We start from the raw sequence: 27,973 nt of genomic DNA, 5'->3' as shown, positions 1-27,973 counted from the left end.
ATTGTGTAGGCAGGGCCACAACACAGTTATTATACATTGAATATACGCAGTGCGGCCTTTTGGTGGAAAAAAACTGAAAATAATTGTATTTGTCCTGCCTCTGTCTGTCCTAAGGGCGGTGGACACGTGTCGGCTGCGTGTGCAACGTTTAAAAATCAGACGCACCCAGCTACGTTTTACTCCTGGCTTTGCCATTTGCTTTCCTTAATTGGGAAAAAAAATACCTGCTCTGCCAGAGTTAATAACTCTGCTACCCTCACGTTCTGTGCCACATTAGCAGGGCCACAGCACAGTTATTAAACTTCTCATGTTCATTGAATATACGCAGTGCTGCCTTTTGGTGGAAAAAAACTGAAAATAATTGTATTTGTCCTGCCTCTGTCCGTCCTAAGGGCGGTGGACACGTGTCGGCTGCGTGTGCAACGTTTAAAAATCAGACGCACCCAGCTACGTTTTACTCCTGGCTTTGCCATTTGCTTTCCTTAATTGGGAAAAAAAATACCTGCTCTGCCAGAGTTAATAACTCTGCTACCCTCACGTTCTGTGCCACATTAGCAGGGCCACAGCACAATTATTAAACTTCTCATGTTCATTGAATATACGCAGTGCTGCCTTTTGGTGGAAAAAAACTGAAAATAATTGTATTTGTCCTGCCTCTGTCCGTCCTAAGGGCGGTGGACACGTGTCGGCTGCGTGTGCAACATTTAAAAATCAGACGCACCCAGCTACGTTTTACTCCTGGCTTTGCCATTTGCTTTCCTTAATTGGGAAAAAAAATACCTGCTCTGCCAGAGTTAATAACTCTGCTACCCTCACGTTCTGTGCCACATTAGCAGGGCCACAGCACAGTTATTAAACTTCTCATGTTCATTGAATATACGCAGTGCTGCCTTTTGGTGCAAAAAAACTGAAAATAATTGTATTTGTCCTGCCTCTGTCCGTCCTAAGGGCGGTGGACACGTGTCGGCTGCGTGTGCAACGTTTAAAAATCAGACGCACCCAGCTACGTTTTACTCCTGGCTTCGCCATTTGCTTTCCTTAATTGGGAAAAAAAATACCTGCTCTGCCAGAGTTAATAACTCTGCTACCCTCACGTTCTGTGACACATTAGCAGGGACACAGCACAGTTATTAAACTTAGATTATTCATTCACTAGAGGCAGTGGGGCCTTTCGTTTTCAAAAAAGGGAAAAAATTATATTTGGCTGCAGTCTTGCGCCAATTTATTTCCTGCCTGTGAAATCAAATCACTGGTAATACAGCATGCTGAGGGGTAGGGGTAGGCCTAGAGGATGTGGACGCGGCCGAGGACGCGGAGGGCCAAGTCAGGGTGTGGGCACAGGCCGAGCTCCTGATCCAGGTGTGTCGCAGCCGACTGCTGCGCGATTAGGAGAGAGGCACGTTTCTGGCGTCCCCACATTCATCGCCCAATTAATGGGTCCACGCGGGAGACGGTTATTAGAAAATGAGCAGTGTGAGCAGGTCCTGTCCTGGATGGCAGAAAGTGCTTCGAGCAACCTATCGTCAACACGCAGTTCTGCGCCGTCTACTGCTGCAAATCCGAATCCTCTGTCTGCTGCTCCTCCTTCCTCCCAGCCTCCTCACTCCACTACAATGACACCTGCTCAGGAGCGGGAACACTCCCAGGAACTGTTCTCGGGCCCCTGCTTAGATTGGGCAGCAGCGGTTCCTCTCCCACCAGAGGAGTTTATCGTCACTGATGCCCAACCATTCGAAAGTTCCCGGGGTCCGGGGGAAGAGGCTGGGGACTTACGCCAACTGTCTCAACAACTTTCTGTGGGTGAGGAGGACGATGACGATCAGACACAGTTGTCTTGCAGTGAGGTAGTAGTAAGGGCAGTAAGTCCGAGGGAGCAGCGCACAGAGGATTCGGAGGAAGAGCAGCAAGACGATGAGGTGACTGACCCCACCTGGTGTGCAACGCTTACTCAGGAGGACAGGTCTTCAGAGGGGGAGTCAAGGGCATCAGCAGGGCAGGTTGCAAGAGGCAGTGCGGTGGCCAGGGGTAGAGGCAGGGCCAGACCGAATAATCAACCAACTGTTTCCCAAAGCGCCCCCTCGCGCCATGCCACCCTGCAGAGGCCGAGGTGCTCTAAGGTCTGGCAGTTTTTCACAGAGACGCCTGACGACCGACGAACAGTGGTGTGCAACCTTTGTCGCGCAAAGCTCAGCCGGGGAGCCAACACCAACAGCCTCACCACCAACACCATGCGCAGACATATGATGACCAAGCACCCCACAAGGTGGGACGAAGGCCGTTCAGCGCCTCCGGTCTGCACCCCTGCCTCTCCCCCTGTGCCCCAACCTGCCACTGAGATGCAACCCCCCTCTCAGGACACAGGCACTACCGCCTCATGGCCTGCACCCACACCCTCATCTCCGCTGTCCTCGGCCCCATCCAGCAGTGTAGTTAAGCGCACCGTCCAGCCGTCGCTTGCGCAGCTGTTGGAGCGCAAGCGCAAGTACGCCGCCACGCACCCGCACGCTCAAACGTTAACCGTCCGCATAGCAAAATTCATCAGCCTTGAGATGCTGCCGTATAGGGTTGTGGAAACGGAGTCCTTCAAAAGTATCATGGAGGCGGCGGCCCCACGCTACTCAGTTCCCAGTCGCCACTACTTTTCCCGATGTGCCGTCCCAGCCCTGCACGACCACGTCTCCCGCAACATTGTACGCGCCCTCACCAACGCGGTTACTGCCACGGTCCACTTAACAACGGACACGTGGACAAGCACAGGCGGGCAGGGCCACTACATCTCCCTGACGGCACATTGGGTGAATTTAGTGGAGGCTGGGACAGAGTCAGAGCCTGGGACCGCTCACGTCCTACCCACCCCCAGAATTGCGGGCCCCAGCTCGGTGGTGGTATCTGCGGAGGTGTATGCTTCCTCCACTAAAGCACCCTCCTCCTCCTCCTCCTCTGTCTCGCAATCAAGATGTGTTAGCAGCAGCATGTCGCCAGCAGTCGGTGTCGCGCGGTGTGGCAGCACAGCGGTGGGCAAGCGTCAGCAGGCCGTGCTGAAACTACTCAGCTTAGGCGATAAGAGGCACACGGCCCACGAACTGCTGCAGGGTCTGACACAGCAGACCGACCGCTGGCTTGCGCCGCTGAGCCTCCAACCGGGCATGGTCGTGTGTGACAACGGCCGTAACCTGGTGGCGGCTCTGCAGCTCGGCAGCCTCACGCACGTGCCATGCCTGGCCCACGTCTTTAATTTGGTGGTTCAGCGCTTTCTGAAAAGCTACCCACGCTTGTCAGACCTGCTCGTAAAGGTGCGCCGGCTCTGCGCACATTTCCGCAAGTCCCACACGGACGCTGCCACCCTGCGCACCCTGCAACATCACTTTAAGCTGCCAGTGCACCGACTGCTGTGCGACGTGCCCACACGGTGGAACTCTACGCTCCACATGTTGGCCAGGCTCTATGAACAGCGTAGAGCTATAGTCGAATACCAACTCCAACATGGGCGGCGCAGTGGGAGTCAGCCTCCTCAATTCCTTTCAGAAGAGTGGGCCTGGTTGGCAGACATCTGCCATGTCCTTGGTAATTTTGAGGAGTCTACCCAGGTGGTGAGCGGCGATGCTACAATCATTAGCGTCACCATTCCTCTGCTATGCATCTTGAGAAATTCCCTGCAAACCATAAAGGCAGCTGCTTTGCGCTCGGAAACGGGGGCGGGGGAAGACAGTATGCCGCTGGATAGTCAGGGCACCCTCCTGTCTATTTCTCAGCGCATACAGGAGGAGGAGGAGGAGCATGAGGAGGATGAGGAGGAGGGGGAAGAGACAGCTTGGCCCGCTGCTGACGGTACACCGGCTGATTGCCTGTCATCCTTTCAGCGTGTATGGCCTGAGGAGGAGGAGGAGGATCCTGAAAGTGATCTTCCTAGTGAAGACAGCCATGCCATGTGTTGCGTACTGGTACCCTGGCACACATGGCTGACTTCATGTTAGGATGCCTTTCTCGTGACCCTCGCGTTGCACGCATTCTGGCCACAACAGATTACTGGGTGTACACACTGCTCGACCCACGCTATAAGGAGAACCTGCCCACTCTCATTCCCGAAGAGGAAAGGGGTTCGAGAGTGTTGCTATACCACAGGACCCTTGCGGACAAGCTGATGGTAAAATTCCCAGCCGACAGCGCTAGTGGCAGAAGGCGCAGTACCGAGGGCAAGGTAGCAGGGGAGGTGCGGAGATCGAGCAGCATGTACATCCCAGGCAGTGCAACAGTCTTTAAGGGCCTGGCCAGCTTTATGGCTCCCCACCAAGACTGTGTCACCGCTCCCCAGTCAAGGCTGAGTCGGCGGGAGCACTGTAAAAGGATGGTGAGGGAGTACGTAGCCGATCGCATGACCATCCTCGGTGACGCCTCTGCCCCCTACAACTACTGGGTGTCGAAGCTGGACACGTGGCCTGAACTAGCGCTGTATGCCTTGGAGGTGCTTGCTTGTCCTGCGGCTAGCGTCTTGTCGGAGAGGGTGTTTAGTGCGGCTGGGGGAATCATCACAGATAAGCGTAGCCGCTTGTCAACCGACAGTGCCGACAGGCTAACACTCATCAAGATGAACAAAGGCTGGATTTCCCCAGACTTCTGTTCTCCACCAGCGGACAGCAGCGATACGTAAGCAATACGTAGGCTGCACCCGCGGATGGAAGCTACGTTCTCTCTCACCATCCAAAACGGGGACATTTCTGCTTCATCAATCCGTGTCTAATATTCCTCCTCCTCCTCCTCCTCCTCCTCCTCCTGAAACCTCACGTAATCACGCTGAACGGGCAATTTTTCTTAGGGCCACAAGGCTCACTCAAATAATTTTTCTGAACAATTTTTATAAGTTTCAATGCGCTTAAAAGCGTTGGAACTTTAACTTGAACCAATTTTTCGTTACACTGGGCTGCCTCCAGGCCTAGTTACCACTTAAGCCACATTAACCAAAGCGATTCACCTGCCATTTTGGTTGGGCATGGCCAATTTTTACTGAGGTACATTAGTACTGTTGGTACACCAATTTTTTGGGGCCCTCACCTACAGTGTAATCATAGCAATTTGTATGTTCTTCGCCTGCACTCATGGTACAGAAAGGTGTGTGGGGTTGGCCTACACTTTAGCTACATAAATGTAACTTGGGCCTTGGCTATACTAAGGCTACTGAAATGGAACTAAGACTGCGCTCCCACTATACTGCTGCTTCAGAATTGTTACTGGGGCCTGTCTTGAGTGCTACTATTGCTGACATGGAACGAAGACTGCGCTCCCGCTATACTGCTGCTTCGGAATTGTTACTGGGGCCTGTCTTGAGTGCTACTATTGCTGACATGGAACGAAGACTGCGCTCCCGCTATACTGCTGCTTTGGAATTGTTACTGGGGCCTGTCTTGAGTGCTACTATTGCTGACATGGAACGAAGACTGCGCTCCCGCTATATGCTGCTTCGGAATTGTTACTGGGGCCTGTCTTGAGTGCTACTATTGCTGACATGGAACGAAGACTGCGCTCCCGATATACTGCTCCTTCGGAATTGTTACTGGGGCCTGTCTTGAGTGCTACTATTGCTGACATGGAATGAAGACTGCGCTCCTCCTATAATGCTGCTACTGATATGTTAGTGGGGCCTGTCCTAATGCTACGGCTGAAATGTTACGAATTCTGGGCTCTGCCTATACTGCTGCTAATGGTATGTCTCTGGGGTGTGGAAACAGAGGCTTCCCAAAGACATGATGGCGGCGAGGCCATTTCCCACCAACGCAGTTACTGTTAAGGTGCATATAACCACGGACACGTGGAGAGGACACGTAGTGCCTCAAAAACATCCCCCTCCTCCTCCAACAGGGAAAACATTCTTGGCAAATGCCTTTGCATTGGTTCGTCTGGTGGCAGTCCAAGAATTTCACCTTTACCGACACAACAAGAGAGCCCCCCCACCATCCCCCCGCCACGGCCCACTTAATCCTGGCCGCATTCCGAAAACCAACAAAATACAACCGTGCTACTAGGTCCGCAGTCACCACCACATTACCACCAACGCGGTTACTGTTAAGGTACATATTACCAGTCTGACTGGGGCATGCAGACACCTTGACAGAATGAATAGTGTGTGGCACATAGGTTCCCCATTGCTATGCCCACGTGTGCAGCTCCTGATGGCGGTGGCACAGGATTCTATTTCTCATTGCTTCTGTACAGCATTGTGGGCTATCGCCGCGCCCCTTTTAAAGAGGGTCGCTGCCTAGCCGTGCCAACCCTCTGCAGTGTGTGCCTGCGGTTCCTCCTCATGGCAGACGCACTTCTAAATAGACATGAGTGTGGCGTGGCATGAGGGCAGCTGAAGGCTGCGCAGGGACACTTTGGTGTGCGCTGTGGGGGGAGGGGGGGCGTTTGGGCAGTATGTAACCCAGGAGAAGTGGCAGCGGAGTGTCATCCAGGCAGTGATTGTGCTTTGTTGTAGCTAGTGTGGTGCTTAGCAAAGGTATGCCATGCTAATGAGGGCTTTTCAGAAGTAAAAGTTGTTGGGAGGGGGGGGCCCACTCTTGCCGGTATTGTGGCTTAATAGTGGGACATGTGAACTTGAGATGCAGCCCAACATGTAGCCCCTCGCCTGCCCTATCCGTTTCTGTGTCATTCCCATCACTTTCTTGAATTGCCCAGATTTTCACACATGAAAACCTTAGCGAGCATCGGCGAAATACAAAAATGCTCTGGTCGCCCATTGACTTCAATGGGGTTCGTTATTCGAAACGAACCCTCGAACATCGCGGGAAGTTCGTTCCGAATAACGAACACCCGAACATTTTGGTGTTCGCTCATCTCTAATTAGGATGTTTTGAAATATCAGACACACCCAATAGACAGGAGTGGTGCTGTTTCGTATTAAAAAAAAGGTTTTTATAATCTCGTTCTACTCCTGTAATACCACTATCTTATAGTCAAAAAGGTACATGTATGCTCCCCTATGTATTTATTTATGTTTGGGTTTACTAAAAGGGGTTTTCGAGTTAAAGTTTATTGGTAAAAGCCCTTCTGCAGGGAGTAACATAATAGACATATGCTCCGCTTTCCACCTTATAATGTTACTTGTAATAGCTGCAAAATATGGGCGTAGGTAGAAGGGGGCTGTCGGAGCATGTGTCTCAGGAGACAGGAGTCAAGGAGAATGCCAAGCAGGCCATACTTTTGTCCAAGTATTCAAATACAGAGCTAGGGTAGCAAACTGAAGCTTTGCCCCAAGTGAAGAAAAGCCAAGCTCTGTGTAAAAGTTCAATTTGTTTTTACCTTTTTCCCGCTAAACTTTAGTTACCTCTTCTGCAGACTTTATAAAGGCAATGTAAACATTTAAAACTTCTAGTTTTTCATTAATATTTAGATCCAGAGCTTTCAGTTCTTCATGCAGAACTTGTGATTGGATACAAAACATTTCACCTCCAGGTGGAGCTGACTGCGTTACTTCCCTTATGAGTTGTGTTGTTGCCTCCATAAATTTCAGTGCTTCCTGTATAAAATCATAAAAAAGAAGTTAAACTTTTCTAAGATTTAGTTTTTTTTCAAAATTCATTAATTGGTTGCCAATGTATTATATGGTACTTTGGGTTTACATTTATTTTGTCCATTGTATCACCTTAGTTTGTTTAGCCAGTTCTCCAAGTTTATACTGCACATCTTCACACTCCATGATACTATCTGGATTACTGTGATTTTCCAAATCTGTATTTATATTGTGGGTCCATGTAGATATCTACAAAACAAAATGAATATTTTACTAGGTGTCACTAAACTTCAGCATCAGTGATATACAAAAAATAGAGGGGGTCCAATTGCAAAGATCAAACTGAACCCTACATTTTGGTGCCATCTTTTGCCTGCTGCTGGGGTTTGTCTTTTTCCACAACCCTTGGGTCAGTCGCCCTTACCCTTTTTTCTAATAATGCAGTTCCTCTGAAGAGGATTCTCCTGTACAGGTTCTTGCCACCTAATGGCATAGGAGATGGGTCCCACCAGCACTGGACTACCTCTCTTGAAGACTGCCCATACACCTTAGCTGTTGCATGAACAATTGTTTGTCAGACAGCTATCTATCTCACCTGACAAACACACACATGCAGGTTTGGGTTGGTTGAACATGCATGAGTTACAAAGGCATGGAGAGGAAAAAGCCACTGCCAGAGTAGTCTGGTAGCAACTTATTTCCTGAATACAAAAGAGTAGGACAGTTGAAATTCAAATGCCCCAAGCTTATCTCCCCAACATCCACTTTCAGGAAAAAGTTGGGAAGTTGAGAGGTCCCCACAAATATTAAATGATCGGGGTGTTTAGCCAAATACATCTAATGTGTATGACCACCTTAAAAGTGTTTTTCCCTTTAAAAAATAACAGTTGGGTATGGCATAAAACAACAAAAGAGGCAATACTCACCTCTCTTCAGTATAAGATAATTGAGCTGGTTGGGTGTGAAGTTTCTCCAGCCAGCCAATCCCCACTGGCCTGCTGCACATAAATACAAGCTCCCTTAGTTAGAGGATGCTGATCAATTTATTCATTCTGTCTTATTCCCACTCGGAGCTTGGTGTTGTTGCATGCTGGTTCGAAGTGTTTCTCTCACCTTCCCTGAGGATGGTCTGGACACCTGTAGTCCCCATAGGCATCTTATGCATACCCCCTCTTCTCTTCCCATTGACAGATGCGGCCTCCATAAATCTGATGTCTTGGGTGTTGTCAGGTGGGTGATGCCTGATACTGTTCCCTTTATGTCATTTTGGTGTCTGACGCTTTCCCCTTGGTGTGAGGAAACTTGCACTAGCTATTGTTTACTAGCTGTATGCATGAGAGTTCTTAGCGGGGTTCCTGTTCAGTGTTATTGGTGTGAGCAGCGACATGTTTACTGGGTCTGTGCAGGTGGCCAGACTAGGTTTATGAGCAGTCCTGTTCTTTCATGTGTGCAAATCCCTGGCGTGTTAGGGTGAGCTGTGTCCTGTCCTGCTGTGGATCATTTGCCATCTAGGATGAGGTAAATCCCTAGCTTTTATTGTGGGGCCATCCCTGTTGGGACGATCGCCCTGTAGGCAGGTTTCACGTGGTAGTTGTCTTGTGAGAGAAGGGACCCACAAGATAATGAGGACCCTTGAAGTGGGCTTGTGCACTTAAGTGACGTGACCAATTCACAAACCAATAACTCGTACTTTTATAGCTATTCCATCTAGTTATTTGTGCAGGTATGCTTGGTGTGTGTTTTGGTCGTCAGTTTAGTCCTTATGTTATATCTGCCCGTGAGTCCAGTATGCAATCTTTCACTTGGTGTTTCATTGTGCATTTTGTGATGTATCTTAAGTCTCCAACCTGCTCCAGCATGTCCTGTTTGGACGTGATATCATCCTTGTGTCTGTGCCACGGCGTGGTGCGCCTAGCGGATGTAACAATTAGCCTGTGTACATACTGTGAGGGCCGTCGGAGCCGCTCAGCTGTTGCCTGAGGGTAATTGAAAGGAGTTAAATATTTCTTCTTTTTTTTTTTTATTTTATACCATGCCCAGCTGTTACATTTTTTTTCATAGTGAGACGACCGCTTTAAGGGTTCCATAGCTGTCAAATGTTCAGTCCTTGATCAGCATCATGTCATACTTTATCATTGTTATTCCTTTATACCTCTACTTACTTTAACAAAGTACATCAAAATATCAAAACTGAAACAAACTGCAGTAAACGCGTTTTAAATTAAATGTCTGCGCTCCTTCATAAAAACATGTGGTGACAGCGTATTACGTGTGCGGGTTTTGCGCTTGTAATATGCTACCCCAATCTGCCATAGGCTCCCATTTTGCAGCTCACACATATGCACTAAAGATGGTAGCATATTCTATCTTAGTGCACATTATGCGGGCATAGATGCCAAGATAGTGCATGTTGATTAGTGGTGCGCAAGTACACAATGTCATGCTGCGTGACTGTCTGAAGTGGGTGGCATGCAGCAAATTACGCTCGTGTAAAGCCGCCCTATATGCGTGTCCCTTGGTGGCACATTTGTAAAATATCACTGAATATATGCACTTTTATAGATTTGTATTTTCCAATTATATTGAGCGCTTTCTTTGTAATTTTTCTCCTGCACACATTGTACATTAGTCGTCCTGATTGTAAAAGTTGCGCACAGTACCTTTTGAAGATGATCCTCTAATGACGCCACTATCTCCTGTTGCTTAAGGGAATTTTCCATAGATGCCGGGCCCTGGTCACTTAGCTGATCTACTCTTTTCTGAAGGTATCCAATCATTTCCTGAATTCCAGTCATCCCAGGGCTAAATATGAACCATACAGCTGTTAGCACCTCCATTGCTTTGGATAATAGCCAGGTTATTAAATATGAGATGAGAATAACATTACCTAGAAGAAGTCAGGACTCTAAGAAGTCCATTAACCAATGTGCCAGCACATACTGGGTGATGAAAGAAGCATTCAACATATCATTTATAATAACAGAAGTACATACTGTAAATCACCATTGAACACTATTTAAGATAATTCATGAAAATGACAAATATTAGACCTGCTTCACACAGGACAATATCTATGACTCGTTTGCATGCAGTTTTTGATTAAGGAATTTGATTAATAAGTAGAGATGAGCGAGCACCAAAATGCTCGGGTGCCCGTTATTCGACCCAAGCTTTTTGTAATGTTCGAGAGCTCTGTTCGAGGAACGAACCCCTTTGAAGTCAATGGGAGACTCGAGCATTTTTCAATAGACCTGCCGGGTGTCAAGCTTTTTTTTTGTGCTTTTTTTATTTTCGCTCTCTCTCAACCTTCCGCTCTCCTTCTTATGCAAATGTCACTTAATAAAAATGATTAGCTTACCAAGGCTCCTCTACCCATTGCAGACAATACCACTCTTCCTTCAAAGGCAGGACCTGGGGAAACTGCACACGGCTTTTGTGGCCTTTGTGTGGTCACAAGAACGACCGCACATTGCTTTGAAAAGATTGATACTCAATTTTCCAGACATTCACTTATATAATGTGGCTAGCCTCATGAGACACTCCCTGGACTGGCTACGGGACACCACTGACTATTCAAATACCGACCTAGAAGCAGAATTGTTTAACTCATGGAGTCTAAATGGCCTCCTACATAAAAGCTACACTAATCTACCAATAGAATGTAAAGACTCTATCATGGCAAAAGACACCATAGCCACCTGGAAAATAACCCGTAAGGCATACGGACTGCTGTTTAAAATCTCCAAACACATGGACTTATGGCAACAACCAGGATTTAAGGAGGGGAGGGAAAAAAATGTTTAAAATATGGTGGCATAAAGGGTTTATGAAAGTTCATCATCTCTTCCACCCAGAAAACCCTAGATACAAGACTTTTAGAGAAATGTGTGAGGAATACAATTTACCTACGTCCCACTTTCTACCATTCGCACAAGTGCGTACTTGGAAAGACTGGGAAAGACTAGCTGACACATTAAAGGAAGCAACACTTAATCCAATGGATATCTTGGTTAAAAACGTTTCATATAAACACTCAATCTCAAATTTGTATACCAGGTTTAGAGAAGGGTGGAGGATGAAAAACAACTCTAACTTATTCAAAAAATGGGGGATCCAGATTTACCCCGAGGGGATAATTAAGAGTTGGAATTCAGTGAGGCAGGCGGTATCAAATGAACAATGGCAAGAAACATACTTTAAGCAATATATGGGTTTGACAAGCCTCAGAATTCCATTGGTCCAGCTAGGCTACAAGCTTATCTTAGATGCTCCCGACCAAATTCAGATTTTTTACATTGCATGTGGCATTGCCCTAAGATCCAAAAATACTGGGTTGGGGGGCCCAAAAACTGGTACAAAACATGGGGGGCAACTCCTACAGCTGACACTGCAAGTATTTATACTCCACCAAATACCTGACCAGACGAGAAAAGCCAAAATGATCCACACTATTCTATTGATCAGCAAGAGCTGCCTCTTTAACAGCTGGTTGCTGGCTAAACCCCCAGGAATAAATGATAGTATACAACAATTGAAACATCTCTTAAAAATGGAGAGAGTAGAAATAGAGAGGCGTGTAGAGTCCCAAGCCCCAAAATTCTTCAAAAAGTGAAGAGAATTTTTTGAAAAATTTCTTGGCCCTAATGAAACTAAGGAGTGTATGAACCAGTTCACTAACACAACGTGGTATTACAGTCAAGACAACACGAACCAGCTGGGAATGTTCAAGATTACATGACAAGACGGGGGGGGTGATCGCTGGAGGTGTTTTGTTACTGTTTCTATAACATGGTATTAAGATCTTTGGAGGTTTAGGGGGGGGGGATAAAGGGAAAAGCAAAAAATGGAAGGTATATGCATGAGCTAGGCATCCCTCTGTACACAGAAAACACTAAGATGGAAAGTTTATGTTGACATCTAAAGGCGGAGACCCTACTGTAATAGAATTGTGTGTTATGTGATCAAAAACTTGTGTACCCATTAAGACCTGCTCATGTATATTTTTCTTAAAAATCTCAATAAATAAAGAGTTAAAAAACAACAAACCCAGTAGTGAATCCCAAAGAGAGAAAACATAAAAACAAATGATTTACACTTTCCTATTTTGCTTTCTATTCACTCCTTTTATACATTTCCTAGTTTTTGGATCAAAAATAAAAAAACACCAAAACCAGCACCAAACCGAACTGTGTAAAGTTCTGCTTGCATAGTGTTTGACCTTTCCATTGGTGGTATATACGTTGGGAAGAATACTCAATGTACTGTACACCTCTGATGGAAAGCTGTAAGATATGCATCTGTATGATTATACAGTGGCATATGTCACCAGTAGACTCACAGTGCTGAGCGAACCAAACCAGTAGAAACCTGTTTTGAGTTGAACTTTCCTAAAAGTTTGGTTTGGCACAAATCTAAACCAAGCTTTTAGCTAAGTTCTACCTAAAAACAGGTTCTACTGGTTCAGGTTGCTCAACACTAGTCCTGAACACTGGTGTATATCACTGAGAGCCATAAAGCCCTGTATGACGTTTATGGTTCTTAGACAGTATTATATATCAGTTTTAGGGGTTTTAAGTCACTGAAAGAACCTAGAATCTAAAACATAACTTTTATTAATACTAATAACTAAGATAAAAGTACCGAAAGGGACCCACTGATAGTAACAAACAAACACACGACATACAAAACACATACAAGTGTCACATCTGGTATAGTTTTGATGGCAGATGATATTTATAGTAGACCCAAGCACCCTAAATGGGACCACAGTGTCAGTGTTTATACACTAGGTGCAGATGTATAGTATATCAGTTAATGTGTATTGATCTATAGACATCCTAGTAAACAACCCACATACACTGTTTTAGGGAATCTATACGTCCGTCATATCAGAGCCGAAATAAATAACACACTTTATTTAGTGCGACAAAGTAGGAATAGAGGATAATCCCCAAAGATCACTATTTTGGCAACGGCAAATGGTGAATAGGGGAAAAGAGTCCAAAATAGCGTGTTGATAGATTGTAAAAACCACCGGTAGCATAGGTGGTATTTTTAAGCTAGTTAATATACAGCAAATGTGTCAAACTCATTCCCCTTTATTCGACTCAGAACTGGAGCAGCAAAGTAGTGCTGCATGAATTATAATATTGATACATTTATTGCTTCAATAGATGCTGAATAGAGATGAGCGAACGTGCTCGGCCACGCCCCTTTTTCGCCCGAATACCGCGATTTCCGAGTACTTCCGTACTTGGGCGAAAAAATTCGGGGGGCGCCGTGGCGGCACGGGGGGTAGCAGTGGGGAGTGGGGGGGAGAGGGAGAGAGAGAGAGAGAGGGCTCCCCCCTGTTCCCCGCTGCTACCCCCCGCACCGCCACGCCTCTCCCCGCCCCCCCCGAATCTTTTCACCCGAGTACTGAAGTACTCGAAAATGGCGGTACTCGGGTGCGTAAGTACTCGAAACGAGTACGTTCGCTCATCTCTAATGCTGAAGTATCCATATTGATCACAAAGTGAAGCTACACTTTACTTAGCATAAGTTCCCTCATTTGTTCCCCCACCACATAGTAATAATAATGGGGTAGTATAATTGAAGGGTAGCTTCACTCAAAATAGATCTGCGCTCCTTTAGGAAAAATATCCTCTGGTAACCAATATAGGCGGATTATATATAGATTGATTCTGGAACCTTCTGTCACAGTGAATTAGTTTTAAGGGTTTTGGTGAACTTCTGGCTCAGTTCGAATTAATTTGTCCCAAAACCAAACTTGCAAACTTTTTGCAAGCTTTTGTAACGTATTCATACTTTGCCGAATGCACTTCACCGGACACCAAAGATGAGAACGTAGTTGAGCTTCGACAACCATCTGTCATCTCTAATACAAAGGTAGAATACAGGATACAGTGCAATACAGCTTTGGCAACAAGCTATATAGAACCTGTGCAAATTCTTCCATAATTTTATTGTCATTTTTGTTGCTGTAATTGCATTCACAGGACATATAATTAGAAATAATAAATAGATCAAGTAAGTAAGTGATTCACTCCTAAGACAAAACCAAATTGTGCGGTCTTCTGAAACTTTGGGGCCCTGTTGTATTAGGAGTCCATCATTGTGTTAGAGCCTGGGTCAACCTATCGATCCTGTAGTACACTGATGGGCCTTTCCAAACCAGTTAGTAACCCTACATAGCAAACCGACTATGAATAGTGGTAGAGCCTATACCAGCGATTCCCAACCAGTGTGCCATGAGGACCTTCCAGGGACGCCGTGGTGCTCTAGTGCATTTTGGGGAGCAGAAGAAAAAAAAATTCTACTTACATCTTAGCAGATGTGTCACGATAGCTCGACACATCTGCTAGAAGTACTGCTCCTGACATACTGCCTGCCAAAGACAAGTGGTTCGGCATGGACATTACTCAGTGAATCTTAGTGTTACGTCGCTTTTACATGGCAGTGAAAATCACACGAGATTTCTGAAATTTCTGAAGGAATATGAACCCCATTTTTCGAATGGGGTCATATACATCAGTGATTTTTTTTCTCCGCCTCCTTTGCGGAGAAAAATTGCGACATATCCTATTTTTGGGCATTCCCTCGGAAAGCATTGCCAACTGTTTTCAAAAGGGCCAGAAAACACCTTGAACAGCATGTGATCTGAGTTTTTTCCAATTGAAAACAATGGGAAACACTTGCAAAAACAAAATCGCAACTGTCCTGAAGTGATGGGAGGCATTTTTTCATACAAAACCGCCTTGCATCCGCCTGTACATCACACGAGCGCGATATTGCGCCGAGTTTCACCGCCTGATATTGCGCTCGCACCATGTGTAGGAAGCCTTAATTGCTTTCTTCCTTCTGCCATGATACAGTAAGCATCATTGGCAAAATGTGCATGTAACACGTGTTATGGCGGATGTTTCCATGTCTGGATCTGGTCTGAATTTTTAGCGGTCCACCAAGAGAAACTTTTTTACCAGGGGTTACTCAATACTAAAAAGGTTGGGAACTCGTGGTCTATGTCCTGCTGAATGCCTAGCTAGAAACATAATTGAATAGAATTGGAAATTCGCCTCCCTGACCTTTTCTCATATCACTGCAGCTCTCAAGCAGAACAATTCAGGTAATAAAAAAAAATTGCAGATAATTGCTGCATATTTTATTTAATAAGACTTTATGTAAATGTAGCTCCGAGCCAGATGTTACCGTAACTGTTAATGACTGAGCGAAATAATATTTAATATCATTAATTAATAGAGATGAGCGAACACGTTCGGCCCCGCCCCTTTTTCGCCCGAACACCGAACTTTGCGAACACTTCAGTGTTCGGGCGAAAAAGTTCGGGGGCCGCCGTGGCAGCGCGGGGGGGTGCGGCGGGGAGTGGGGGGGAGAGGGAGAGAGAGAGGGCTCCCCCCTGTTCCCCGCTACTGCCGCCCGCGCCGCCGCGCATCTCCCCGCCCCCCGGCGGCACCCGGACACTTACGCGCGAACACTGCAGTGTTCGGCAAAGCGGGTGTCCGGGTGCGGATGTGTCCGTAACGGACACGTTCGCTCATCTCTATTAATTAAATAAACTGGTTGCTTGTGATGAAATCCTATGTAATTCCAAAGTAGTAAAAACAGAAGCCATAAAGTATTCATCTTATGACCGCTGATCAAAGGAACATAGTACTAATCACCGTGTTACATGTTTCAAAATCAGCGATCATTATTAGAAACCTCAGACATCCACATTTGGCAAAGCTGTTCATTTTTCGGCCAATGTGACCAGTCATGAGCCTATTTAACCATAATCATTGCATCTATGGTACTAAAGTGGCCGGATATAGTCAATGGCAATCCTCTTAATGTGTCGGAAAATTTAGCTTTTGTATAGTTTCATTAATTTTTGGTAAAAGTTGATCAAATGAGTACAAAATTGTTTTTGCTTCACTTGTGTTGGAATATACAGTCATTAAAAAATAAATGTTCACTAGGAAAACATATCCAATTGGTTAACGTTTTCACAAAAATTATTGAAACTACAGCCAGCCCTATATAATTCTCGGAAGGTATGATCATTTTACCATTGTATGGTTTAATTATTTTTGTCTATACTGGAAGACCAATGAACACAACCACGTGTCTATTGTAGGCGGTGGCAAAAAACATAGTCAATTAAAAAATATCTAACTGTGAACAAGCAAGAGTTTAAGAATTTGGAGGTACCCTGCAAGGCACAATGGGTAGCAAATCAGGGTAAAAATATTGGGGGGGGGGGGGGGTGTATGAAGCCAAAAGGTGTGTACAAATGTTAAAAAAAATTGGTACAAGCCTTATCTGCACAAAAAAATAACAACTTTCTATTTTTATACCCGCATGCATCAATTTCCTTTATATTCCTGGCTTTATGGATAATTTATGTCAGACATCTACTCCAGCTATAGCTAGCATAGATTTCTGTTCAGGCACATGGATAGCCTGAGATGTGCTTAATATATGAAGAGGCGTACACCTTTTCATACACTAAAGGCCCATTTAGACACAATGATTATCGCTCAAAAGCCATCTTTTGAGCGATACTCGTTGGGTGTAAATGTGCCCATTTTTCAGTTTTCTGCCGAACGATGAATCTCATTCCGGCATGAAATCTGTCATTCGGCAGAACAACTGATAAGCAGGACCGCATGCTGTGCTCTGTTCGGGGAGTGCTGATAACAGCTGATTACATTGTATTAGCTGTCAGCCCTGCGGCAGAACAAAGGGAATTTATTCAGGGAACAGTGGGTAGTCTGTTCTCTAAATACAGCTCCCGGCGGCTCGCACGCTACTAATTGGTACTAATAGGCATTAGTACCAAATAGTAGTTTATGGAAAAATGATCACTCAAAAGATGGCTTTGTGTCTAAATGCACCTTAAGGGCTTTGTGCGCCAGCAGGGATCATGCTAAGACCAGTAATTAAAATAGCAGTCTTTATATATCCCCCATTGCCTTCAAATCTATCCTTCATTTTAAAGGAGATGTAGGGGAAGTATGTACCCAGCTGCAACTTCCCTGGCGATAGCTGATCACAGACTCTTTCAGAAGCCAAACTGGATGTTCAGATTCATTATACATTTTTGCTGCAGAATGGATTATGAATAGAGATGAGCGAGCGTACTCGTTAAGGCAAATTACTCGAGCGAGTATTGCCATTTTTGAGTACATGCCTGCTTGCCCGAAAAGGTTCGGGGGCCGGGTGACGGTGGGGAAGAGCCATATGGTAACAGGGGAGAGCGGGGGGTAATGGAGGGGGAGATCTCTCTCTCTCTCCCACCCACCCCCTTCACCCCCCCACTCCACCCTGCTCACTCCCGCAACTCACCGTTCACCCCCGCCGGCCCCCGAATCTTTTCGGGCAAGCAGGCATGTACTCGAAAATGGCGATACTCGCTCGAGTAATTTGCCTTAACAAGTACGCTCGCTCATCTCTAATTATGAATGAAAAGTCTGCAACATTTCAGTGGATTTTCCCAGTGTGGATCTGAGGTCATGCTGGAGATTTTTAAATCCGTTGCGTTCCTATTACTGTATGTTTTGCATTTGTTGCAAATTTTCCTCGTAGACTTTAGTATTTCCAATGCCCAGGGCGAAGCCTGTGGCAAATCTGTATCAATATTTTGTAGTAAGATCAGCTATAAATTTCTTTTATTGCCGTTCAACTTTGGAACCTTTCACATGGGCTGGAATCAGGATATCTGAGTCATAATGTTATCCCTACGGGGCTTGAATTCCGCACCTGTTAAAATCCATGTGTCTTTACTTTAAAACTGCAGGCTTATACTCTGCTGCGGAAAAGCTTTCTGCTGCAGAATTAAGGACATCTTGCAGAATTGTTGCAGAATTCTAACATGCAATGTATGACATAATTACACTAATAAAGTCTGGGGAAAAAATGCAATACATTCCGCAATAGGTTCCACAGAACACATTCCGCGCTTAAAATGCTACAAAATCTGCACCAATTGACATAATCTGCATCTGCGCTGCGTCCTGCGGACAATTCTGTCCCCTGTGGAAGGCCCCTTAGAGGAGCTCTATAGTTATATTATCAGTTCTATTTTTATTATGGACACCGGCCAACAGTTGCCTATTTTTATGGATGATCATTGAATTTATTTATGGTTGGCAACCTTGTCTTTACACATCAGATAAATGTGTGTATGGGGCCTGATTGACATGTTGAAGTCTGCTCCTTTGTTCCCCTCTGTAATAAACTGTGTAGGAATAAAAGGATTGTCTGGGATCGGTCATCAATAGTTGATCATCAGGGGTTCTGCCACTCGGGATCCCCACCGATTAGTTGTTTGCCGGACCCACTGTCAGTGTAGACAGAGCTGGAAACAGACAGCTCTGTCCACATTGGAGTGGTCCGGGTTGGTAATGCAGGCATCGTCGACTGTACCTGTATTATAGTCTAGTCTGTTTAAGGGTTTTGTAAGGCATTAGCATTGATGTGGTATCATTAAAATGATCAAAAAATGTTGGAGGCAGGGGTGGGCCCATAGCCCCGGGGGTAACTTAAAGAGACTCTTTTACCCACTTTGAGGCCTGTAAGCTAGGCTGACAGTAGGTGACCCGCTAAGTCCAGAGATGTAAGTATTATACTTACCTTTCTCCGCCGTTCCACCAGTGTCAGAACTGGAAGCTGCTGATCAACACATTGAGTGGCTCTACTAAGTAGTTCGCCCATTATAAAATTGAAATGCTTCCAATGCTGACACCACAGAAAAAACTGGGAGAGGTAAGTACAACACATCCCCTGACTCGGCAGATCATCTACTTTTAGTCCATAAGCTTAGCTTACAGGGCTAAAAGTAGGTTACAGATGCCCTTTAAGTGTAAGAACACTTGACAGTCTAGTTGTATCTTTTTTCTTAGGGCAACTTGGCCATTCATGCGGGAGTGGAGCAGTGGGGGACGGGCAATCAGCAGGTATGGGGGCCCCCATTCAGAAGTTTTTTATGTTATCTAATCTTTTCTAATTATGTCCCAGGTTGAACGGGGTTGAGCTGTAGTATGTATGAACTGTCGCATGTCTGTCATGTGGGGAGGTAGGGTCCCTTCACACAGGCATATTTGCGCATGTTTTTGAGTGCACAAAATTTGAAAATAGAACCCATTGATTAAACTAATTAAACTTAATTGCCTATGGAAATCAATGGGAGCATGCTTGTGTGTTTTTCTTTTGCAGCGGATGTGCGCGCAAAAAATATGCACACACCTACACAAAAACGCAGAACACGTCTCGCAAATACATGGAAATGCATGCATAAATTTGCTTACACCCATGTGGCGCCAGGCTTAAATACTGTGGATTTTCCGTAGCTAATTCCATTTCCGCTTTGTGTAAGCATAACTTTAAGGAGTGCCGCAACTGACCAAGGAGCCACAGACTCTTAAGGATCAAATGATCCGTCCTTATAAAAAATTAAGGATTTTGCTTCAGCGTGACACGGCGCCATTGTGTATTTATATATTTGAAAGGTACATGCGATGGAAATGTTTGCTCTTTTGGTAAAGTTGCTATAATATGGATGCTTTCCATCGATAAAGTGACACAGTGCATCCATAATGCTCATCGGGAGGTTGGGTACATGGGGTGGCATTCCCGCGGGCAGCGCTGAAGCGGTGAGAGCAGCACATCAAGCACCTGCTTCCCTCAGTCCGTGATATGGCAGCATGGAGACGACACAAAACTGTAATGTCACTTAGTATACAGTGACAAACAACCTCAGGACCGTCGCAGCCTGCAGGACGTGACAACAGATGTCTAACGGGGGGATTATTCTCACAGAACTGTATTTTACGCGTGAACTGTAGTATTACACAACTTGTGTGATATCCACATAGCAAGCGCACATTGTGTTAGCAAATTACTATTTTATTTTGGGTTCGTTTTCAGCTTATTTTCGGTGTGAGGTCTCACATTTTTTTTTTGTAGTATGCTCTTGTTAATCAAAACTGATCAGTCAACCATTCCAATTTAATTCTATAGGGGCAAATTGTTGATAAAGTGCCACGGACTGCAGTAGTCAAGGAAACCCTGGTGTGCATGCAACCTCCGCCTGGTGTTCCTGCACGGCACTGCATCGGGATGGGGGGAAAAAATTGCGGCATGTCCTATCTTTGGCCGTGCTCTTGCATTACATTGCCCATTACTGTCAATGGGGCCAGCGGCAGCATCTAGGTGCAGACAGGTGTGATGCAGAGTTTCCCTTTGAAAATAATGGAAACACTCCGCGATCCTCCACCACGGCTGACAGCTGCGGCGGAGTGTCACTACTTCCCCGGAGTGATGCAAGGCAGTTTTGATTAAAAAAAGTATCGCATCCACAGCAAAATCACCAAAGAAATTAACCTTAGGCTCCCTACCCACGGCCAAACATGATATCAAGCCATCAAACTCAGCCCGATATTGCGTTCGTGTACGTGCGATTGTATCAGCTAGCGCGAGGCATTTTTCTGTAAAAAAAATGTCTCCCATTTACTTCCGTGAGGTTGCAATCCTTCGGCGCAGCTTTCAGATGCATCAGAGGAACGGCAAGGATCGGCACTGCACTTGCGTGAATTGAAATGGGTGATACATTCTGAGGGGACGCTCAAAGATAGGACATGGCGCTCATTTATACAACCCCAATCAAAAAAATTGGGGTTGATATTTTACATGAGATTTGTGCATCCTGCAGGACCCATTATAAACATTGTTTTGTAGAAGATGGAAGCTAGAACATGCTGTAATGTGTTTCCTGAATCACATCACATCGCAGTGCCATGCAGGAAAACATCTCTCATATGTATGACCCCATTCGAAAGTATGGTGTTCATATTTTGTGCGAGATTTTTGCGTCTTGTAACGCACAAATGTTGCACGATTTTCTGGCCATGTGAAACTTGGCTAACTTCACACGGGCGGGCATGATGTTGGTCCGTGAATCACAGCTCCATGTCGTGCTGGCGACCATATGAATTCCCTGCTGCTGTCTAAACTGCCTCGCATCACTTCAGAGATGTAGAAATTGGTACTAGTGTAGTATGTCTCCACCGGAAGACATTGTTTAGCCGGGCTGAATTACAGGTAACGCCCACGTCATGCCCACAGCTGCCGATTAGCTCCCATACACACACCACAGATTTCCATGCCCACGTCCATACAGCTCGCTCACGTCTCCCCATACACACATGTACCGACCATCCCACAGACAGCTTACACATCTCCGCCCGCCCTGCTCTCACCGTCCATGCCATGCCTCTCTCTCTCTAAATTGTAAGTCTCCTCTCCCCGCCACACATATGTCACGGTCCACGGGGGTTGCTCTGCACATCACACAGGTTCTGGGAGGGAGCTGGTCAGCTCAAAACTCAGCCCAGCCAAACTATGTCTTTTGGTGGAGACATACTACACTAGTACCGTAGCGATCCTTGTTTTAAATGGGAGACCTTGCATCGCATCGTTTGCACCTAGCACATGGTGTGATGCTGCTGAAAACAATGGGCGCTGTGGTGTGAGAGCTCCTGCAGCATTGTACACATCGCAGCCCATACGCTCTGCCAGCAGAGAACCGCCAGAGACCGCGTATAGGCTGCATATTATACGCGGAGGAATAGAGCATGCTGCAATTTATTCCTTCTGCATATTGATACGCAGTGCACACTCGCAAGTGTGAATTGAAGAATGAAAGTCCATTGACGTTCATTGCCTCCATTCACCACATGTTATGCATAGGATATATGTGCGTATAACACACGGTGACAATACGCGTGTGTGAATGAGCCACACAAATCTCGCATGAATATGAACGCCATTCTTTTGAATGGAGTCATATATATGAGTGGTTTTTTGCCCTCAACTGTGGTGCAGGAAAAAAATCGCACGTGCCTTCTATTTTTGTGTCCGTCGGACTGCATCGCCCATTGTTTTTAATGGGGTAGGAAAGCACAGTGGGTGATGCACATGCGAGGTTTACCATTAAAGGATCGCTATTTTACGTGAAGTGATGGGAGGCATTTTTAAAGAAGAACGCCTCACATCTGCGGGTCAATCGCATGTAGGCAAGCATGATATCAGGCCAGGTTTAACGGCCCGATATTGCGCTTGCCCATGTGTAGTTGGCCTCAGGGTTCCTTCTCACAGAAATACGCGCAATTGCATGCTTGCAAATTTTACTATACTTTATTGCGCATGGGGAAACATGACAAACACACCCGATCTAAATGGCAATTTAGCCTGATACATTCCAGTTGTGTTCCATTTCTTCCAAAATTGCGCAGCGTATTGTGCATCTCCTTGCGTAATGTCCATGCATTTGTGCTCCCCTCATAGACTTCTATGGGGACAAGAGTAGAACATGCTGTGCCTTTTTCCGCGCACAAAAAAGGAGACGTGGATGGACTAATGGAAATCAATGGCCTCTATTCTCTGTGTACATAAGCCCATGTGGAGGATTCTTTATACTCTGAAGGTGGTTTTGCACGGGTGTATTTATGGGTGTATGTGAGTGCGCAAAAAATCCACTGATTTTAATAAGTCTTTTCACATGTCATTTTCCATCCGTGTTTCACGCGCGTAAAAAATAAAACATGTTCTATCTTTCTACGTATTTGCGCACCAAAGGTCCTTATAGAAAGCTATGGAGGTGGGTGCACACAATGCGCAACGGGATGCGTAATATGTTGAGCTATTGGTCTACCTGGTATGAAAAAGAGAACGGCTGACAGCAGATATCAGGGTGTATACTGGGAAATATTATTATTGATAAAAGTTTATGCAAAGATTAGTAAATCTAATAATTTCTCCATATCCTCAAAATCTCTTTATCGGAAACCATCGTGGTAGTTATGTGACCCTTGCCAATCTTATTTGCAGAAAAATGAAAAATAAACTGACCAGAAAGGAGATTTCTGTAGAAGAGACTGCCCCTTGTGGAAAGCCTCAGAAGTGCACCTCCACATCTCAGATTCAACTTCCTCTTGCTTTGCTGCCAGTTCAGGAACACTCAAGGTTTGCATCTTCAGGTGTTTCAGGTAAGACTCAATTCCTTCAAGCTGGTCAAAAGCCTGTAAAATAGTAAAATGTATCCAGATGAAATGGCCATAAGCTTGTGACTACAGGCCCCGTATTGGGTCCCACGGGCCGACGATACTGATGAGCCCAACCTTGTACGGATGGAAGGAGTTCAATATTCCATTCCTTGAAATTGCAACATTTGCACATAGCGATAGTTCTGACTTAACCAGTCGTGTCAAATGGCGAACTCTGCGCTACATTTGGTGGCTCTTCTGTGGGTAGAACGGGCGCATGTTCACACCGGGCATAAACACTGCGCATTTTCCTCTGGATTTATAGTATCAACATAGTGGCTGAAATTTAACGAAATCGCATATATATATATAAATGGACCAGCGCTGCGGATTTCAAATTTGCAGCATATTGATGTATACTGCAGAATTTCGAAACGGTCTTCCCCTTTGCGTGGCGCAGTGTCTATTTCATGTCATATCAAGAGTAAAAATCTGTGGCAAATCCGCGCGTAGCACAGAAAATACGTCTGATGCGGACATATCATTATTGTTTGCTTTTAGATTCCGCATGCAGATTTCCGCAGCGAAAGACCTGCGATCATTTGCGGAAAGTAATTGCAAATGATCGCGGAAGAAAGCTTTTTCCACATAACGAAGTGGAGTTCTCCATCCTGCAGAAAGTTCCGGACTAAAATCCGTATGGCTGATGTGTGGATTTTGATGTAGAATAGAAAATGGCAGAACTCTGCGCCGACAAGTGTGCATAAAAATATGAATTTAGACACCAAAGCGGCCATAGGAGTGTGTGAGGGAGCGCAAACGCACATCCGATCTGCACAAAATTGTGCACGGAATTGCGGGATTTTGTGTGGAATTCAAGAACACCAGTAACTAATTAGGCTGCACAGCCTGCTAAATCACAGCGGAGGAGTGTCCTGCGTCGATGTGAACGGGCCTGGCAGGGCAGAAAAGTACAGTGAATGGCGTCAAAATCCACGTAATTGGTGTGGATCCGCAGCAGATGTCCCACCTGTCAACTGAGAGGGTGAAATCTGCTGTGGATCGGCCCCCTAAACCTGCTACATGTGAACGTACCCTATATCGACATGTAGCAGATTTGTTGCAGAGGATTCTGTAGCTTCTACGTTCATCCAGGGGGCATGCAGCGGTCCGTATTCACATCAATGGAACTGATTTGCAGAAATGGTTTCAACAAGTCTGCTGCACGTGAATATCGTGTTCGAAGGGAGTGCTAAGGCGTGGGCACCATAGTTGGCGTTATATGTTCATGGAGTTATTACACAGTTGCTACATCTCTACCGGAGGTGAACACTATTACTACATGTACATCCTTCAGATGAGCGTAAGTGCAGAATCACTTGCCATAGTGCCATCTGCACTGTTTACTGTACTTTCTTTGCTGCTGCGGACTGTTCACATTGGCGCAGGACACACCCGCGCCGTGATTTAAAAGGCTGTGCAGCTTAATAAGTACCTGGTATTTTCAATTTCCCTGTGCAGTTGAGTGGGGGATCAGGTGCGCTTTTGCACACCCATAGACCCCTATAGTGCCTTTGGTGCGTACCAAAATAGAGAGCGTTGCGGGTTTTTTTCGCATGTGCAAAAGCAAAAATGAGAGTGATGGCATTGAAAACAACGGCTTCTATTCTCTGTGCAATGCACACGCGGTGAGTGAGCCCTAATTCTATAGATTGCAGTGCTTGTAGTATGCGCTTGCTCACATGAGCATTTTTGCACATGCATTGCACAGAGAATAGAACCCATTGTTTTCAATAGGCTCACTCTATTTTGGCGTGCATCAAAGGCAGCATAGGAGTCTATTGGGGTTTGCACCACACAATTGCGCAGTCTTGTGGCGAAATTAAAACCACCAGGGACTAATTAGGCTGCACAGCCCTTTAAATCACGGAGTGGGTGTATCCTGCGCTCATGTGAACGCTCCCTGGCAGCGCAGAAAAGTACTGTAAAAAGTACAGATACGCTTGGGATAGCGCAACTTTTTTGCACTGTCACGAACGTTTCAGCGCTAGCGCTCGTCTGAAGGAGTCCTTCCAAGTTGTTTTAGACATGTCTGACACTTTGGAACTAATATAGCAGGTATTACTTTATAGGCATCAGTATGTCTTTACACTACGGCGTAGGTTCCGATGCCCCAGGGGGCACATGCCAATCACTAGAGGGTACGTGCAGTGTCCCTATTGATAACTGTTTAATCCACAGCACAGTGGAGGGTCGTAGCCGTGCGGGGATTTTAGGGCGCTTTCACACAGGACGGAATATTCCAGCGGACGCTGTGAAATACTCTGCCATTCGGAAAGATCTTTCCCCGAAATCTGCATGTGTAAGGGATCCTTCACATGAGCGTATGTGCAAAAACACTCGCCTCAGCACGACATATTTGCGCCTTGAACGAAGTTGAACGAAGTAGATTTGCACGCGTATCGGCGCATAGCACTGTACCCTTTTGCGAACACATTGCCAATTCGCACGTGACACACCCCTTCCGCAATTTAAAAGTCTATTTAGCTTAATGAGGTCCAGATGTGTTCTTTCCACCATGGTTATGTGCAGTGTATTGCCTATTTGCGCATGTATTGAATGCACATTTGCGCACCTTCCATAGATTTCTATGGTCCCTTTGCGGACAAATTTAAAGCATGCTGCAAAAAAAAAAGACTAATAAGACTGAATCCATTGAAATTGATGGGTTCTATTCTCTGCGTATTGCGTGCGAAAAGACGGTCATGTGAAGAGGCCCGAACATGTGGATTTGGATGTGGAACTGAAAATGGCAGTCCCGTATCAATATTTACATTGAGGTCAGCTTCACGTGAACAAAGTTGCGTGCACAATACGCAAGGACATACGTGAAACACGCCATGTTTGTACTGGAAAAAAGACACCTGGAACTAATTAGCCATTTCAATCGGTGTTTGTTTGCCGCGCAAATGAACATGCGCTGCGGGTAGAAAAAGAACAAATTGCCAATATGCACCCAAAAAAGCCTCATGCATAGCACAAAAACGTTGCGCAAAGGCACCTGCAATTGCAGTTGCGTCCGTGTCAATCCAGCCTTAGACCTGTGCATTTTGGTGTGGATTTTGAATATTCTGCAGTGTCCTGTTTGAAAAAAACCCTTAATATGCTGTTACTTTGGAGGGACGGTCTATGGACATACACTAACGCAGCGGGCCGCTTCCAGCTAAAGATATCATCATCAACACAGAAGTTTCTTAAAGGAGCCCAAAATGCTGAAAATTTGACTTTTAAATAAAAAAATTGGGTAAGAGCTCCATCTGCTGGCCTTTTTATGGTACTTCACTTGCTGTGTATACAACTTGCCCAGATGCATGATCATGTTATGTTCCCTATTCTGATAGCCAACACTCGTTCTATCAAGTGATTTTCATTCCACCCTATGTTTGTAATTTAATATTCAGTGGACATACTTAATGAAATAGCTGTTAAATATTACTTGGCTATAACAAAAAATGAATTTGTCACGGTGTGACAGTTCACTTATTGATGAGATGCCCCTCTGCGGCTATGAATAAAGGGCCGGGCTCGCAGATTCAGAAGTTGTCGTTGGCAGAACTTGCAGAAGAATCTGACCACATGTGCACCACGGCACAGACTAGACCCCTACTGCCCCTCCAGAATAAGCTCTGTAGGAGAATGCGCGCTACCAATGCTGGATACTTGCATGCAGTTTTTTATGAAGTTTTTTGAGGCAAATGCCAGATAGAAAAGAGAGGTTATGTATCAGTCTTCCTTTTATACAACATGATTCAAAAGTCAGGGCCACCATGAATATTTTCTGAATAAAGAGATACAAGTAGAAAGCTTTGTAGAACACTTTCCGTGTTTCCCCCAAAATAACACCCTGTCTTATATTAACTGTTGCCCCAAAAGAGGCACAGGGTCCTATTTTCAGGGAGGTCTTATTATACTTACCTAGCAGGCTCGGTCCAGAGCCCCTAAGTGGTTCCCGCAGTTGTCGACCGCTCATATACTATCAATTCCTGGTTATGGGATTCATAAATCCCGCCTTCAGGAAGCGATGGCTGTGATTGGCTGAGCAGCAGTCAAAGAACCAATCAATGAAGCGCTCCATGAACCAATCACAGCCATCGTGTTGTGGAGGTGGGATTTATGAATTGGCTGGCCGCGGCTAATTCATAGTTCCCGCCTCCACAATGCGATGGCTGTTGATTGGCTGAGCAGCGGTCAAAGAACCAATGTGATGGCTATAACTAGTTCATCGAGCACTGCATTGATTGGCTAAGCAGCTGTCGAAAACCCAATCACAGCCATCGCTGGAGGCGAGATTTATGAATCCCATAACCAAGAAGTGATGTCTTACTTCAGGTACCGCGCCAGAGCTCTGGAGAGCAGTGGAAGGGAC

At 45.6% G+C, this 27,973-nt stretch overlaps 1 protein-coding gene across 3 annotated transcripts in view; it reads right to left on the bottom strand.

The window, feature by feature from the left end:
• CCDC141 (coiled-coil domain containing 141) overlaps positions 1 to 27,973 on the bottom strand; it is a 179,725-nt gene that overhangs the window by 73,761 nt on the left and 77,991 nt on the right. For all 3 annotated transcript variants that reach the window (XM_066575765.1, XM_066575767.1, XM_066575768.1), the window contains exons 8-11: positions 23,414 to 23,583; positions 10,165 to 10,306; positions 7,637 to 7,753; positions 7,319 to 7,510 (exon numbers count right to left, since the gene is read on the bottom strand). In XM_066575765.1, the coding sequence (XP_066431862.1) occupies positions 7,319 to 7,510; positions 7,637 to 7,753; positions 10,165 to 10,306; positions 23,414 to 23,583 (621 nt within the window). The remainder of the gene's footprint in view (positions 1 to 7,318; positions 7,511 to 7,636; positions 7,754 to 10,164; positions 10,307 to 23,413; positions 23,584 to 27,973) is intronic.

The sequence above is a fragment of the Eleutherodactylus coqui genome, chromosome 8, assembly GCF_035609145.1.
Source record: "Eleutherodactylus coqui strain aEleCoq1 chromosome 8, aEleCoq1.hap1, whole genome shotgun sequence".
In the NCBI taxonomy this organism is placed as follows: Eukaryota; Metazoa; Chordata; class Amphibia; order Anura; family Eleutherodactylidae; genus Eleutherodactylus; species Eleutherodactylus coqui.
Note: the sequence above shows the minus strand (reverse complement) of the source record. Positions and strands in the feature narration are given on the sequence as shown.